The sequence below is a fragment of the Aplysia californica genome, unplaced genomic scaffold (assembly GCF_000002075.1).
Source record: "Aplysia californica isolate F4 #8 unplaced genomic scaffold, AplCal3.0 scaffold00021, whole genome shotgun sequence".
In the NCBI taxonomy this organism is placed as follows: domain Eukaryota; kingdom Metazoa; phylum Mollusca; class Gastropoda; order Aplysiida; family Aplysiidae; genus Aplysia; species Aplysia californica.
The window spans coordinates 135,307-153,357 of record NW_004797291.1 but is presented as its reverse complement, the minus strand read 5'-3'; the positions used below and the strand labels follow the sequence as shown (position 1 = coordinate 153,357).

The window sequence follows — 18,051 nt, the reverse complement described above, 5'->3', positions numbered from 1 at the left end:
GAAAGAGTGACAATAAGCCAAGGAGCTTAGAACTTACTTTTAATCTCCTTGCAATAAGCAAAGAAAAAAAATGGGGGGAAAGGAGGGGGGGGGTTACCTTTATTATATCACTTGACATTTTTTCAGTGATACATGTATAAATGTTTCTGTTTTCTTTTTGATGATATAGTAATAGACTGTATTATTATCGTATTATTATCTTTTGATATTCTTTGGTTCCGTGACGGTAAGTTAAAGTCTTGTTTCGTCACTTACAAAAACATTTTTTAATCATGTATTTTTACAATGGGTGTAGGAATAATATAAAACATAGACCTACTCGACATAATAAAACGAATGCCGAAGCGAGGTTTCAAAACAAATTTTTTAATTAATTTGAGTTGATGTAATATTGTGTCCACGTTTCAAGATAGCCCGAGGACATTTCCCTCCTGATTATTATAGTTTGATTTCTAGTTTATGATATGGTTGATTTTATACGGTAGTTCGTAGAGCCCTTTGTTTATCTAAATCTAATCTAGATCTAGATCTAGACTCTAGATCCTCAAAATTATATAATGGAATGATGGTTTTGAGCTGAGGACATGTCAGACAGCAGAGCAGAGTCTGCGAGTCAGGTCGTATTCTTGAGTCTTGAGCTGATGCTGATGAGTGATTGCTTTTAAATTTGATCCCAAGCCACAGTGCAGTGAAGATCTAGATCTAGTATCTTGGGTTTTGTTTTGTTTTACCTGAACCCTGCAGAGTAGGCTATAATAATAATGGTAGCGTCAATTGCCACCGAGTGACGCGGTGGCAATTGACAAAAATTGACTTTTTGTCAATTGCCACAGAGTGAAGCGGTGTCAAGTCTGAAAACAACACTATCTTTAGCATTATACGTAATGTGTGTCCAATGGGTCAATTTGTTCTCAACTAATTTCATTGGACGAGCATCTAGTCTAGAGCTACGGTACCAACTTGGCGTGGTTTCAATGAGACATAGGCCTAGATCTAGGCTAGCCTTAGCCTACACTTTGGTGTAGAACCAACACAGGCAATTCTAGAAGGTCACAAACGCACACAAACTCAAGCAGAAATTCACGTTATATCGGGGAACATAAATCGGGGGACGGGGGTCAGGAAAAGACACACACACACACACACAGAGAGAGAGGCGAACACACAACACCGAGCACTCGAGCACAATAAGCTAGATCTACCCACAAACGCAAAAGAGCTCCAATTTCCTCTGTGGCAATTGACAAAAAGTCAATTTTTGTCAATTGCCACCTAACAAACTTGAACTCTATTTCTCCTAACGGTTTCCGTTCTCGAGATTTGTTGTAAATAAGCGAATGGAGTGGCCCGTGTGTGTGTGTGTAAGGTGTGAACGGATTGGGGGGAGGGGGGGGAGCGTGGAGGGATTTTTTTTTTACATGAAGGATTTTAGTTTTTGCTGGGTGACTAAATGCAAAATAGGTTACTGCCGAGGTCAAGCAGTCTGGTTTTTTCGCAGTACCTTTTGGAGGTATTTTCAAATGAAGTATGTCCGGGAATGTTGCCCCAACCACGACTGAAGTATCTAAATATTCAGACCTTTAAAAATCTCTAGCTCTAGAAATTGAATTTGATGCAAAAAAGGCTTCTTCCCAGTCTTCGCAGAATGAAAGGATGATGCCTAAATCTCACAAATGACCAAAAACATCTCGAGATCGGAAACCGTTAGGTTAGGAGAAATAGAGTTCAGCTTTATTTTCCCAAACGTTTGGAGAAATTAAGTCACTTTGAATATAAATATAAATCTCTATTATATTATATCCCCAATAAATCAGACGCCTAGGCCTGCAGCAAATTGAACAACTGGCCCTGCCCTGCCCTGTGGTCTAACATGTGCAGTTTCAGTTTGGATGGATACTTGTCTTCTTTTGCAGTCAACTCATGTGTAAGAATGTAAGTACAAAGACTAGGCTACATCGGCTAGCATACTTTTTGGTCTTTTCTTTTATCAACACCGACATGATTTTAGATAGAAGTTGAAATTAAAACTAAATGTGTACACCTCTTCTCCTCAGTCTCATCGCACACACTTCTGAGCTAAAGACCACAATGGGGCTCTAGTGGCCTAGAGGTTAAGGTGTTCGCCTCTCATTCAGTAGGTCCAGGGTTCGAATCCGGATAGCGACGGAAAATATTCGTCTCTAAATCTAAAATGTTCTCCTTTCACATCCTTTCCTACTCTGTAACAATGTTCTGTTGTCAGCTTTCATCTCCACACTTTCTTCCTCACCCCCTCACCTCCTTTGGCCCCTCTCCTGGGCTAAATTAAAAAATTCCTACATACTGAAAATGTTTTAAAATGTGTCCCGCGTGCATGATCTTTTATGCATGCAGTTGCGAGCGCTGTAAAAAAAATTATTATAAACCCTGCAATCCATTTGAACCTGCCATGACAGCCACCTCTATAAAACGGCCACTTTCCTTTCCCCCACTTGCGTTTTTTCTATAATTTTACTGTGTAAAACAGCCACCTGTCCAATGCGGGCACTGCCGCTGTATTTTAACAAACAATCCCTATCACACCAAACATTAACCCCTATCTTAGACAGCCCCCTTTGTGACTCCATTGCGCTTTGCCATAAACTGTGTATTGGCCCCTGGCGTTGTGGGCGAGTCGTCATTATCAAATCACCTGTCCGTGCTGTTATTTGGTAGTCCCTCCAACCGATCATGGTGTGTTGGCTCCTCCCTCTGTTGACCAATAATTAAATCCAATCGGTAACAAATTTTCAGCTGCTGGTGAGGTAAGCCACCATTTAAGCGTGTGATCCCTCATGACCCATAGACCCGGCCCAGAACTCATACACAAATCGTAATCGAGGTGACCGGTCACTATTTACCCTGTCTTTAACAATGGACGGCAACATGAACTTGAGACAGCTGCGTCGCTCGTTCTCCGAGTGGTGGCGACCCATGTGTTTGTTTTACCATGGCACTTGGTCTTCCTTGTCTGACACATGTCATTTTATGTGTCATCCTGGCACAAAATCAGCAACAAAATAAAATAAGCAAACAAAAAACAAACCAACGAAACAAAAACAAGTACAACAAAGCTGTTACCTTCGTTTGGGACCTCAAACATAACTGGTTTGCTTTCTTCATTTTGATCAGTCTTGCCTAAGACGGCCACCTGTTTGACAATGGGTGGCCGTCTTACAGAGGTTCCACTATAGTAGGTTTTAAGTGACTTACTGTCATTGTAGACTGTATTGGTGGTTCGGTTCAGTTTTGTCAGTTTGGGGCTTGTCAGATTGTCATTGTTGTCCACAGGAGAGGCAAAACTGACAAAACCGATAATGACCTTCAATAACAAACGCTCTTTCTTGCAAGGCCGCACTTTGGGCAATCGGTTTGAGCAGTTGGTCTATTTTATAGTGTGCACTGAAGCAGCCAGAAACTGAACTGAACCGAACCGATCCTCCAATGGGCAGCAGGTTTACTTCTACTCCACCTCTACTCTACTCTAGTAACCCTTCTCTTACCAATCCTAATGCTTTTATGTAATCCTCTAAGCAAGATGTTCTTGTACTTAAGTTTAGGTTGTCAAGGGGATTTCCTCTTATTCGTATTGTAGCAGAAATCTTGATAGATTTGGTCACACTTGGAGTTTGTCTACCATGATCCCTTTAACTTTTCATAACAAATAGATTAAAGTGCAGTGTTTGTTGGATCTTATACCATACCTTTACCATCTACTCAAACCATTTTTTAGAGGCAATATGGATCTCTGTTTACTTTAACTTTAAAATAGAGAAATGTAGAGAGCAAAACGTGGAAGAATAGTGTGATCCCATTACAGTGTTACAGTGACCAGATTTCGCTGTGAACACTTTTACGGGATGCTTTGACTAGTATGATTAGTTTTTATGGCTAAGATTGTAAGTTTGATGAGTGGGAAAGTCTTATCTATACTATATCATTGTCCACGTTCCAAGCGTATGGTCTTTCTAGGTCACTGATTAAGAATACGGTACTGGTGTACAATGAAACACTGTGTAAACTGTCTTGGAGTTGGAGCTCTTGGCCTACCGTATGATGCAAGACTTGATGAGAACATATTGTTATAAATTATCATTTAATGTTAAAACTAATTATGCGTACAGATAATTTTCTACTTCCTGTGCTTGCACCTATTTTGCATGCAATGGGATCGTGTGTGTAAGATTGTGATATAAATCTGGAGTATTTGTGGTTGAATTATTTGTAATTAAACTGACCATCCTTTTTTAGAAGAATTTGATCTTTTACTGCTGCTTTTTCATTGAAAGATGAGTATTATTATTATATATATATATAAATATAATATAACATATATATATATAATTTGTTTGTTTTTGTTTTTGTAAAGTGTTTTACGGCGCTCGCAACTGCATAGGTCATATGAGCGCGCGGGACACACCTAATATTTTCAGTTGGTAGGAAATTTTGAATTTTGCCCGGGTGGCGGCCGAAGCCTACTCTTATCGATTTTAGACCACCAAGGGATCTTTAACGTGGGCAACTTGCACACGGGCCCTCCGAGATTTTTCGCTCTTGTCCGAGAAGGCTAGGTGTAGATCTTTCCAACCAGAAGATCAGGGATGTGGCAGAAAGACAGCAGTAAGGAGGAGCCAAGGAGTAGCAGTAGAAAGGCTGCAGAAAGAGTCAGGAGCCCAGAGGAAGGGGCAAAGGATGTGACGGGGTGAGGGGGTGGGGGCAGAAAGTGGAAGTGAAAGCAGACAACAGAACATTGCTAGAGGGCAGAAAAGGAGGTGAAAGGAGACAATTTTAGAGAAGAAAATTTTTCTGTCGCTACCCGGATTCGAACCCGGGACCTTTGAATGAGAGGCCAACACCTTAACCTCTAGGCCACGAGAGCCCCCATATATATAATTAATATTTTATATATATATATATAGATATATATATATATAGATATATTATAATAACTTCATATACATGTATATTGTAAATATTATATTTTGAGCTGAGCTTTGCAATTATGGTAGCATGACCGCAACTTGTTTTCCTGTTAATAAAATTGAAATTATTTGCTTTATTAATTAATTTTTTTAAATTCTCAGATATCCAGCACTTTTCAAAACAAGGTGACTGTGCAAATTTACTGAAAATGTCTTCGTCATCAAAGTGCCTTGAAGGACTAGAACTTCAACTTGCTGAGGTATGTTGAAATACACTGTGTTTGTCAGCATAAGAATTTTGCTGGCATACACAGTGCTCAAAAAAAGGTGCTAAACGTGTTTAATTTCATGTCGTCTAAAATTATAAATGAAAATGTATGTGTATATATTATATTTAATATATATTTTTATATATTTCTATTCTTTTGAAAGAGTAAGAACAGCTTTTCTGACGGTGAACCATTTCACTGCAGAACTTCCCCTGAGGGCAGATCAATTTACCATTTACCATTTCTTTGTAAAATACCAGTGGTCATGTTATTTTTTAAAAATAACATAAAAAGAACTATACCCATACAAGTAGCCTACATATCAAACATCAAAATGCTTACAAGTGAATAATGTTTCAGGACAATGTAATTACAGCGATTAGTTACATCAGATCTGTTTTCACACTCAGTTCTCCTGTGAATAGCTGTGACAACTTTGTGTCTTCAGATTGATGTGGGTCAACAAGCCAGAGACATTGATTGTTTGAATCCGTCCGTCTGTTCACGATATTTACTTCTGCTAAAGTAACGTCTGTCTCATCTTCTCAGTCTTTCTTTTCTTATATTTCGTAGAGAAAATATTGTTCTTTTCCGGTGTTTCATTCAGATTGATGTTCAGTAGATCTAGGCACAGTGATATTTTAGTTTTGTTAACCAAAAAAAATAAACAAGAAACAACTGAAAATCGGAATCTAGAAATGGGTTTCTTTGAATTTGGCTTTGTTGGGATAATTGTGTTTAAAATGAAAGCCGAACTCTCTAGGAAGAACTCTCAGTGTTGTTCTCCCACTTTAACCTTTTTGGTGTATGGTAATTCAAAATTAAGACTACCAGTATGTTAGGTGCGAGCACAGCACATGCTGTGTTTGCCACTCGGGGACCAGCTGAGTCTAACTGTTCAAGATGACCACCTGTTGTGGAGGAGAAGAATATTCATCTAAGACAAGTAGTCCTCTTGGACAGTGTCATTATAATAATATAGAAGAAACACAAGGTTGGAAATGGTTGTTTGTACAGATGATTGTCTTGGACAAGTGGTCATTAGAGCAGGTTCAACTGTATTTGCTTTAAAATGAGATTATGAGCTTACTTTTCCTGATGGATGTCGGAGACTTAATTTATTTCTGTTCCTACTTCGCTATGGCTGATTTTAGACATAAGCATATATACAGTTGTCTCCGCCGAAAATCCCACCGCTTATGGTCCTGGTTTGCTTATGATCCCGCTGTTTTGGAAAAACCATGTTTCTCAATATTCCACTATTTAGGGGATTTCTGCTACCGCCATTTTCTCCCGCTAAACTCCGCGGCACCTCACAGTAATGCGGCACCTCTTTCTGTACCTAATCAAGAAAGTAAATAATATTTGGTAAGTGACTCTTTGACTTAAAATTATCTTCTAATCCCTCAAATTGGTATGAAATAACCTTACTTTGATAAATTAATGGTTTTTATTTCAGCTTTCTAGGGTTAAACAAATGATAATAATGGGTGTCTCACGGAAATAGTCTTCTGTCACGATCACGCGGAAAGTTCCTCCTTTTTTAAAATTCTGAACTGAGATCCATGAAAAAAAGAATTTTTACTTTATAAAAGTCGCCCCTAAGATCCCTCTCTGACCCGCACTGAAGGAGCTACATTCGACGAAGATCCTGCTTTTCCAGGTCATATTTAATTGAGCTTTTTTTTCTTTTTTTTTTTTTAAGAAAAAAAATAGAATAATAAATCTCGGCACTCGCGGCTGATCAACCAGGTAGCGAAAATGTGCAATCATTGTACAGTCTGTCGTGTCACGGATCATCCACTCTCATGAATGCGATCTAACCTCTGTTGTAAATATCGATAAGCCATTACAATGTTTGCCCCAGACGGGATCGCACTAAGGTGTGAACTCATAGGCACATTGCTTTCCCCGCTCATCTGAGCCGTCCGCCTGATCTTACATCACACACTGATATGCTTACGTTTCCCCTGCCATCGCTCTTGTCTCTCTGTTTTGTGCTAAAACTTTCTAGACAGACTGGCGCCCATACTCGTGGACTGTCTGATCGCCTTTGCGGAATGTGGTCATCTGTAAGCAGTGAACCTGCCTGTCATTTTAAAAAAAGAATTAGTCAGTGTGGTCACAACACAACAATTTATGATGCATCATGACATGGTCGGGGAACTCCATCAGAGATGGAAAGCAATAGAATTTTGGTTGGGGGGGGGGGGGGGGGGGGGGCGTTGCCTGAAGCCAACTTGGTCTCACCTGACACAATTTTTTTTAAAGCCCCACCCCCCCCCTCCCCCAAGCAAAACAAGGGGGAAAACTCACTTTGAAAAGAACCTTTAGTGCCCAGGAGTCACGGCAGTACAGTTTAAAGTAAGGGGAGATCATTGTACAGATGTTGGGCCTCATCATGAGTTACTGTGGATTCTTCCCTCTGGCCTTTCAGCAAGATCCCGGTTCGCCTAAGATCCTGCATTTTCCTTTCTCCCGAACACTCGGATCTTAGGCGGAGAATACTGTAATAATTCATTGGATAGGCATATAATTCAAACAATCATGTTTTGCTTAGGTTAGCATACTGCAGAATATGTTTGGTTTGTTTCAGACTGTTATTTAACCATTTTTAAAAAAAAGTCTTTTTAGCCTAAGACTAACCTTACTTTCATTTCCAAAGCCTACTATTTCTACTTTAGTAGTCTGGGCATTATATTCGTCTTTATTTAAATTACCACGGCCTGAGTGCAATAAAGTTATGTGGACTAGCTTAACCTTTCAACTTTGATGTGGCTTTTAAATGCAGGAGGACATCCTAATTTTTTTTTTCTAATCAGGTGGACATGTTAACATCCATGTATCCGAACCCTGGAGAGTTTGAACTGGACGATCCTGTGGCAGTAGAACTTGTCCGCGCTGTGGTGAATAGAAACCTTGAGCTGGAGAGTCTTGATACACGGATTGGGTTCACTATTAAAGTGTCATGTGAGGAAAAAAACAAGGTAAAAAATTATTGCTTATTGTGGATGTGTCCAAACTGTATTATTGATATAGGTTTTACCCTTTGCGACATCAGCTGAAGTGTGTTCAAATATATGGAAACTGTTAAAATGAGGCTAACCAGTAAGCGGGGTCAAGTTGGATGAGTTTGGTTTTTTTCAAACAACTTTTCTGCTTGAAGTTGTGGAGAGTAAAGCTTTAATTCATGTGGTATTTATCATGCTGACTAGAGTGCTGATGACCCAACACTTTTTAACTTGAATCATTTTGGGAGTTTAACTCTCTTAGTGTCGGCAGCCAGTCTGTAAATTGTGTTCTGTTGTGTCGTGGCCTAATTAATGAGCTGTCATTTGAATCGTTATTTCGCTACGCATATCCTGTTTTTAAATTGCCAAACATTTCAGCTCCTTCACTAATGAGCCCTACTCCCATTCTTCCTTCTTGAAATATCGGTGTATGGCCTTCCCTCCCTTTGTGTACCTGTCCTCAAACATTTTCTGTGGGGAAATCATATAATTGTCCCTGGCACCACAGGCTATTTGTTAGCAGTGCTTTGAGGGTTAATGGCTTGCCTTTCTTTCACTTCTTTTTTTTTTTATCCTATCGAAGATGGAAATTAGATTTACAACTCTTAGGTTTTTTTAAAGTTGAAAGGGGTGTTAAGTCGCTACTGCCATCGAATTAGGGAAGCTGGGATTCCGTTCTGACTTGTGGGTCTTGTACGAGAGGCATTCCAAGTTTTTTACCTGACCATGAAGGAATAAAAGTAGAAAGCTGAAATTTGGGTTGAAATCTTCTTCCTAGACTGCATGTAAATTTTGGAGAATTTCAGATCCCTCGTTTTAACACCAGTGCACTGTAAGTGAATGGGGGTATGTTGTTCTCCAGTTTCAACATGAAAACGGAGAAAATTGAGCACAGGACAGTAATGAAGTTTTTGTTCTTGCAAGGCTCGCAAACACATGAAACCTACTTTTTTTGAAAAACTTAACCATGGATGAGAAATGTGTCCACCACTACGATCCTGAGTCAAAATCAGCATCAATGCAGTGGAAATCGCCCTCATCTCCAACACCAAAGAAGTGAAAAGTGCAGCCATCAAGTGGAAAAGTAACCCTATCAGTTTTTTTGGGAACAAGGAGTGATTATGACAGACTATCCTAAAAAGGGACATACGATCAGCGGAGTCCATTAGATTCTAACCAGCAAAAAAAAAATTCTGAGAGGCTATAAAAGAAAAATGCTGAGGAAAGATCCGAAAAGGCATTTTGCTGCTTCACAAAAACGCGCCAGCACACACTTCAAGTAAAGCTGCAGAAACTGTACGAGAAAGGGGCCTTGAAATTTTGCCACATCCACCCTATAGATTTATCCTCGTCCGACTATTTTTTATTCCCCAAACTGAAAAAGAATGTAAAAGGAAGGCATTCTGAAAGTGAAGATGAAGTCTAAGAAGCTGTAGAGGGCTGATTTTCTGACAAAGAAAGGGTCTTTTATTCTCAAGATCTTTTCCAGGTCATACACCGATGGCAAAAAATGTATAACTGTGAGAGGCGACTACATGAAGAAAGATTAAGGTTAGAACCAAATTTCAGCTTTCTACCTTTATTCCTTCATGGTCAGGTAAAAAACTTTTGGTATGCCCCTTGTAGGTCTTTAAGGAAGGTAACTAGGCTACATAGTAATACTAATAATCACTACCATTTCATTGTTTAAAAGTGATGGTTGTATGGATTTAATGCCCCTTTCAACAATATAAGTTTTTTTTAAGAGGCAGAGCTTCTGGATCTTGAATCCACCACTCATAGGTGGAGAGCCTTAGCAACTCCCTAAACAGCCTCTTTTAGGATTCAAACCGGGTCCATCCACGCCATGACCTAGCGTGACACCTGCTAAGCTGACGGCCCCTCACTCTTGTCTGTTTGCAGTAAGTTGGATTTAAGATTCATGTTCTTTCCCCAACAGAAGCTGACAGTTGTGCTGGTATGCCTGCTGCCCCATGAGTACCCCTTTGTAAAGCCACAAATCTTCACTAGAGCCTCAGATATGAGCCGGGAACGACACAAGGAACTGAGGGAAGATTTACAAAAACGTAAATAATTTACACAAGTGACTTGTTTGGCATATTCTTTTTTGTTTTGTTTTCTTGGGGGGTTGTGTTCTTTTTCTTTCCAGTGTATAAGCTACACATTTAGGTCACACTGAGTGCCTTAAACCACTACCTGAGAAAACTTGGCAAAAAAATATTGAGAGTTTGAACAGCAGAAAAAAATGTTTGCCTTTTTGAACAGCTCACTCTCAGTTCATTTCTATGATACCAATGTAGAATACATCAGTGAGAGCCTTGAGAAAGATACTGCAGGATGGGTTTGCTCGAACTGCGTTACAAGGCAGTAAAGATTAAAAGTCGGCTTTTTACAAAAAAGTTTTTTAAAGACTTTTTATTCCTAATTATCTTGCTTGCCCTTTTCATGCTGATAGTTTTAACAAAATCATCTTCTGTTCTATCCTGTAACAAGTTTCTGAAGGTTGGATTCTACCATTCAATTTTGTTACTTATGGCATCGCTGCACACTTAAAATGCAACATGATTCCTGTGTTTGAGAAAGCAAAATTTGTGTTGTGTTTTGTGCTTGGGAATATTTATCCTTTGAAACTTTTTTCCAGAGCTGGAGAGCTTGCAGGAAGATGAGCTTGTGGTTGGGATGATGGTAGAGTGGCTACAGGAGAGGTTGTATCAAGAGCTGCCCTTCCTCGGCACCAACAACAAAGTTAAGAAAACAGAAGTAGGATCCGGGTCCAAGAAGATAACAGACTCTGGGAGGTATTTGTTAGTTTTTATTTGTCTTTTTTAGTTAGGCTAATTAGATTAATAAGAAAGGCCAGTTTTGTGTGTGGAGAATTGGATTAGTTGACAATACAGTTTTGAGGGTAACTCAATGAAGAGATGCAGACCGAGACCTTTACTAGATCTATGACCTTTCTAATAGAAATAATCAGGTGTTTTGAAGTACAGTAGTCTCCGCCTAAACGCTCGCCATACAAAAGCACGCTCCGCTCAAACGCGCGCTTTCGTCATCTGACGTTTTTTTTTACTATATAATGTAGACATACAAACACACGGTCACTCCCTCTAAACGCACGCTCCGATCCGCGAAACACGCCGGCAAGTTAAGCTTGTCAAGGGGAAATTTTCACTACAACCTGCACAGCCTGCATAAGACAAGCCTAAAATTTACTAGAAAACGGGATCTTTGGTGAGAGTGCCCCTCACGCTGTACAAAGAGAGTGATGGACTGCATTTACACACCCTACTTTCCACTGACGCATAGGCCTCGATCTAGGGCTGGTCGGTAAAATGTTGGGGGGTGGTGGGGGGGGGGGGGGGATTGGGGGGACTGAAATGTTTTTTGATTGGTCTCTGGACAATGTATCTTTGAGAGAAGGTTTCTGACTGGTGTTTGAGTGACTGCGTGTAATGTTTAGTTAAATCTAGGCTTGGTGCGCGACACGCGCAAATGCCGTAAAACACTAGACAGGCCTCTATAGGATTTTAAAGATTAGTCAAGTAAGCCTAATCAGCTGCACTCGAAGAACTAATAACGTACTTGTTCAACGAATCACAAGAGAAAATGTTTCTCAGGGATGATTCTGCATGAATTTACAGTCGGGGGTGGTCGCTTGAAAAGCCATGTGGCTGGTCCGTCGTCTCCATGACTATGTCCAACAGTTTCCTCTTAGGCTATCTGTTCCCGACGTTTACAGTGCATATTCATTACATTGAGTTTGTTTTTCTCTCCCCCCCCCCCCCCCATTCAACGCCTTTGTATTCTTAACCCCTGTCGGGGAATCCTTCACAAAACAGTCACGTGTCGTCACATTATCTGCCAAAATGACCCCCTCCCTCCAAGGGAGGTCACTAGAGTAATAAGGAATTGAGATGACTGCGTCCCTTCCTCCCCTTGCAAAGGTTCATGTAAACGCACGCTTCGTATAAGCACACGCTAAGGAGCCCTCCCGAGCACCATGCGTTTAGGTGGAGACTACTGTATACATATATGCAAAGGTTCACTTTACTTATATCTTAAATGTAAAGAATGGTGAACACCTGCGTATTGTCATGAATAGAATTTTGTATTCCATTTTGCATAGAAGTAAAATATTTATGTTCCATAAAATATATTTATAAAAAGCTTATATGTTTGGGAAAGGCAGAAAAAAATAGCTAGTTTAATTTCAAAATTATGGTATGCCACATAATGCAAATGTGCTAATATTTAGACTGTAAAATTGTGCCTTGTTCCCTGGAATTTGTCTTATTTTTCTTTTCTTTTTTTTCACTCTTGTCTTCTTAGAGACACAATAACAAGATTGTGGGTGTACAGCCACCACATATACAGCAAGATCAAGCGGCGCGACATTCAGGAGTGGGGGCAGGAACTCGGACTTCACGGCTTCAGCCTGCCTGGAAAGCCAGGGGTCATCTGTGCGGAGGGCTTCACATGTGACGTGGACGAATTCTGGTACCGCATCAGGAGGATGACCTGGAAGAAAATCTGCATTAAGGAGCAGGAGGTTTGTAAAGTGGTTCATGGTTGTTTTTTTTGTTGTTGTTGTTTTAGTTTTATGGGGGGGTTTTTTAATAATGCCTTGGGACTGCAATTTTATGTTTACTAATACCAATGCCATAATGAATTTCTCACAACAATTCTGCAAAAATGCTGAGATGGTACAGTCCGTGCCAACTTTAAGCACGCCGGCATAGGACTCAAGCACGCTAAATGGCTCTTACCAAATTTTTGCAAAATAAATTACACGCCTTTAAGCACGGTAACTTCGGCTTCGGGCACGCTTCATTTACAAAACAGTCAATAATTTCATGGAAGTTCGAACACAGTCTACACTGCAGCAGTGGAGTGTGTTAAAAGAAACACAAAGAATGCAAGTGACGGAGACACACACTCACACAATCACATACACTCACACAGGGGGAGAGGAAGGCAGAGAGATGCACACGGCCTCAAGCATGGACATAGGGTCTAGCCTAGGGCAGCGCTACATACAAACCAAAAAAAAATGCAAAGAGAGTCGGGGAGACGAGAAAGGGAGGCTGGCTGTAGTTTCACCTTTGACCCTCGCTATCGATTAATCCTGATTACGTATCAAGCGTGAGGTGGGATGAAGGCGGTAGTATGAATGTGGCACAGCGGGCAGCGGTACGCACAGGTAGTGTGTAGGCCTAGTGTGCTGTATCGTGACTGGCCGTCTAAATTAAGAAAAACAAAACAAACAAAAACTACCGTAGCGGGTAAAAATGACAGCGCACACTTTTGCGCGACCACGACTTGCAAATAAAGGGAAATAACTCATGAAATTTCCTACTTGAAAATATCTAGATTATATCTACTTCGCACTCAAGCATGCTTCAGCATTAAGCACGCTTATGCTTTCTCCCGATGACCATGCATTTAAAGCCGGCATGGACTGTACATCACATTACGAAATTATGTGGCCTTGAAAAAAGTAATTTTCCAAGTAATGATGAAGAGGAGAAGAAAGCCACAGACAAAGTATAGAAACCAAGACCTTCTCATACAAGTGGCAAAAGTGGGACAGTCTTGCACACATACATCAAGGCTGCACTCCTAAAGCTTAAAGCTTTACCCTGGGTCAAGGGTGGAATACAAGAAATATTTTAAACCCACTGAATACATAATATATATAATAATGTTGTCATGTTTTTTTTAGATCTCATCACACTACCCTTCCCCTAATGGGGCTTCTTAGTCCTACATCCCTTTTTTTTCTGTTCCGTTATGTGTTATTTTACCAAAGATTTTAGAACAGGACCCAGTAAGATGTAAATCTGCGAGAATGAAGAAGGGACATAACCAAGAATTCATTTAAAGCAGTTTGTGTTTATTTTAGTTACCCCCCTTTGGCCGGAAGGGTCTGAAATGTGATAACACATTCTCGAGTTTCAAATATGGCCAGCTTGAGTCCGAATATAATTTTTATCTACTCGAGTAGTCCGAATATGGACTTTTATCTATTCGGATTCGGGTCCGAAAAAAAGGTTTTATTTTTTCGGACTCAGCTTCTAAGTGAGTTATGTGAGTATATGGAGGTTACATTATATAAATGTCGGCGGGAGATTTTATGTAAAACTAGAATTAGAACTAGAACTGCCCACTAGGACTGTGTAATTGTGTCAAAAGTCAAAGGACTGCACTCTCATTAGATCTATCCAATGGCAACTGTAACCGACAACTCAGGGTCTTTCCACCACCACTATAGCATTATCATTACTTCCACCACCATTTGCCTTTCCACATGTTTAATTTCATTTTGTTGTGTGTTATAGTTTTTCTGTAATTATTAATTTTTTTATTACATCGTTCAAAACCGACAGCCGTGGTCTCTTCCCAAGACCTCTTCTCCCTGCAAGCGGAGAGTGCGAGATCGCTACGGGCAATCTCATTGGTGGACATAAATTAACTTTGCCCCTGGCAAGGTCAGCTCAAATTAGTCGTTCTGTTCATACTAATGATGTAGGGAGGGCCAGTTTAGATAGATCTAGATCTAGTAACGGGATAATGAAGCTCACGTCTCGACTGTTATCATTATAATAGAAAAAAAGTTCTTACATGCTGGAAATATTTAGGAACAAAGATTGGAAGTCGGAACAGACGTCATGCTGGACTGAATTCAGAATCCGAATATAATTTTTTTCTATTCGGACTCGAGTCCGAATAGTCACTTCGTTCAAGATTCGTGTTTCAAGACTGAATTCTGAAATGGAGTAGGCTGTGAGAGGTAATGGAGGGCATGCCATGCGTGAGACAGACTCATGTTGCGGTGGATTCCTTCGCACCGTGATGTCTAAGGAGCAGAACTGGTGGACAGGATGGCAAGGCTGGATGCGCAGAAAGAGCAACCAGACAAGGGTATTACCATAGAAATGGACATTCATAAAAACACTATTTTAAGCACCACAGACAACATAGCTACCTGAGCTGTACCCCGCCCAGAGCAAGTGATTATTCTCAGAACATGACTCACAAAACTGTCGAACGTTCGTGAGAATAAACAAGGGACACAACCGATAATATATTAATGCAGTTTTTGTTTATTTTCGGTTGCTCCCCTTTGGCCATAGGTGCGGGAATGTGATCGTTTTTTTCATTGGGATTCGGGCCAGATCGCCTACCGTTTCATTTTATTTATTGTTTTCTTGTACGTCTTGGATATTGTAACAACCCGTGCATTGGAAGAGATGGATGTGTTCCTTTTTTGGTATTCGTGTTTCAAGACAATATTTTGATATGGGGTAGGAATGATCAGTGTTTTTGGTTGAAGTATAAATATATGAATGCTAGATTTTTTCTCCTGTATCTGCAGATTAGATTTTATTTGTTGTATATATGTAAGTAGCCTACTACATTTTGTGTGTGAATGAAAAGATTATAATTGTTCTAAACTCTCAGTTTTCAAATGTTTGGTTTTACCACTTCGTTACACAACAAAAACAACAGTAATAAAAGCATAGAGTTAGTCTGTTTCAAGTAAAGAGAATAAAATAGCTCATAAAAGTTTAGAACATGCACTTCGTAAGTCATAATTTAGGTATGTGGTGTTTTGCATATTTTGGGAATGCAGCTTCCTAGATCTATGTGTCAATTGCAACAGAAAAATCTTGATGAGAATATATATTTGAGAATTTATATCTATGGATATAGGAGCAGAATGGTACGGTTGTATTGAAAAAGAAATGGTTTGTCTAATGTGCTAAAATTAGCTATTGGCTTGTTCGTTTACTAAAAGTCTTTCAACATTCTGTGTAACATTCTTTCCCATGTCAGTTTTTTTTTTACTGCAATTTATTTCTAGTTTCAAACGTGTTGGGGGGGGTTAGATCTATTCCCTCTCCTTATTCTTTATGATAACTTTTTTATTTCAGCTACAGCGCTTTATTTTTTTCCCTTTCTTCTTTCAATTCTCTCATCATGCCATCCTTTTTCATCCTCCAGGTGGACCCTTCTCCTAGTTCCGGAGACTTGCGGGATGGCTGCAAGTTTGATTCCTTCTCGGAGCTGGTTCTAAATGCTCGTGGTGGCAAAGGCAGAGAATACCACATGGACCTGGGCCAGTTCAATACCTACCTACAAGAACATGGCAGTGGACACATCTTTAATTTATTCTTTGGTGTGGACGGTCGGCAAGCAGATAATGACGATGGATAATGGCAGGAAGATTTGTACTATTTGTTGTTGTTATTATTATTATTATTATTATTATTATTATTATTATCTTTAATATTATAATGTACACTTGCTCTTCAGCAGCACAGCTGAGGGTGGGCTTATCTGTAAGTGGACAATGTGCAAAGTGCCAAAGTGCCTGAAAACTGACATTTTGAAAACTTGAACTGTTTTTATATATTTGAAATCATCAAGGACCTCAGTTTGCTACAGTCTACTTGGTCCCACACTGATTTTGTTCTAAATTTACATTTTATGCATCATATTGTCTGTTCCCTGACCAGTTGTCACTAGGCATGTAGCCTATTTATTGTGTTCTGCATTTGTATAGAGGTGTCTCACTGTGTTCAGCAATAGTCCTGGGGAAGCCTGAAAAAGCTGGGTCCTGAAAATGTCACTTTATTGAAGAAATACAACGCAAAAATCTTTATTTTTATATATATATATATATAAAGATTTTCTAATCCCAATTTTGTTTTTAATGCTGATTAAGTTTTTCACTTCTCAGTTGTACAACTCAATAAAGTATTTAGCCATTGATTCCTTGGTCGTGAAACAGGTTAGCTCGTTTATTTTTTTTTTACTGTCTAGAAATCAAATATAAGGATTTATGTGAAAATTCTTATGATAGTTTTAGATTAGATAATCATGCTCATGTGTTACCAGATTTATAGCTATGGATAACGACATAGAAAAAGATTGAAAACATAAATGGAAATGGCGGTGATAATACTATGTCCAACAGCAAGGCTGGAAGTAACTGAATGACTGTCTCTTTATGTCTCAAAGGATCAAAGGAGGTAAAAATGAGAGTTACAGTGACCGCCGTCCATATACTCTTGGGTGTGGGGAGGGGGGGGGGTGTGCGTTTTGTTGTTTAACACCACTTCCAGATCACTTCAAGCTTCGTAGTACATTGTTGTTAAAGAATGCGCATACGTGTTGTCATCAGAAGGATGAGAACAGTGTCATCACTTGACGTCTACATTTATTTGTAGAGATTTTTATCAGCATTACCAGTGTTATCTTAGAATTGTTTTGATTTTTTAAAGAAATTTGGAATAGGAGTGTTTCCTTTGAGCCTTTTAAGGGAAAGTTTGCCACATTTATTGTATAAGCTGTCTGATATTGCGCGAGAAAATGTCTTATTTGTCTCGGAAGTTCAAGGCATAATGGATACTCGACTCAGCACTCTGATGGTTTCTCTTGTCTCTTACTCTTTCTTTTATCCTCATGGGCACTGGTTCAGGGGGTGGAGATTTGATATGCGGAACAGCCTCTGATGTGTTGTCAAAGCTGATGATGGATTTTGTACACATTTCTGCTTGGTAATGTAATATGTGAGGCATCGTGGTGAAATCAGGCGCTCGTCGCAATAATGAAATCAAAGAAACTGGCATTTTTCAGTTTTTATTTTCCAAGGACTCTCAAGCTAGATCTATGGAAATTTCAAAACTTTGGTGGCCATTGTCTCTCTCTCTGATTTTGATTTTACCTCTGAAACTAGGCAACCCTCACCTCCTTCCATCACCAATTTCTCGATTTCTATTCAATGTAGATTGATGTTTTTTCCCCAAAACTAGATCTAAGGAAAAT

General features: G+C 39.6%; 1 protein-coding gene across 3 annotated transcripts; it reads left to right on the top strand.

The window, feature by feature from the left end:
* Window positions 1-326: 326 nt before the first annotated feature.
* LOC101860302 (RWD domain-containing protein 2B) lies at window positions 327-17,011 on the top strand. Of its 3 annotated transcripts, none has more exons than XM_035972146.1 (8): window positions 327-349; window positions 1,815-1,932; window positions 5,103-5,200; window positions 8,032-8,196; window positions 10,160-10,286; window positions 10,862-11,018; window positions 12,550-12,769; window positions 16,225-17,011. In XM_035972146.1, exons 3-8 carry the CDS (start codon window positions 5,150-5,152, stop codon window positions 16,435-16,437), a joined length of 933 nt encoding a protein of 310 aa, XP_035828039.1. In that variant the 5' UTR covers window positions 327-349; window positions 1,815-1,932; window positions 5,103-5,149; the 3' UTR covers window positions 16,438-17,011. The 3 variants fall into 3 exon arrangements, with proteins under 3 accessions (XP_035828039.1, XP_005090780.1, XP_035828037.1); XM_005090723.3 differs by lacking the exon at window positions 327-349 and adding an exon at window positions 375-481; XM_035972144.1 differs by lacking the exon at window positions 327-349 and adding an exon at window positions 550-617.
* The last annotated feature ends 1,040 nt before the right edge of the window (window positions 17,012-18,051 follow it).

What these genes read in the sequence shown, in the direction of transcription:
- LOC101860302 (XM_035972146.1), top strand. Translation starts at nt 5,150, where the DNA reads ATGTCTTCGTCATCAAAGTGCCTTGAAGGACTAGAACTTCAACTTGCT. An exon ending in CATGTGAGGAAAAAAACAAG is followed by an intron (nt 8,197 to 10,159) that starts GTAAAAAATTAT and finishes TTTCCCCAACAG; the next exon opens with AAGCTGACAGTTGTGCTGGT. An exon ending in GAGGGAAGATTTACAAAAAC is followed by an intron (nt 10,287 to 10,861) that starts GTAAATAATTTA and finishes ACTTTTTTCCAG; the next exon opens with AGCTGGAGAGCTTGCAGGAA.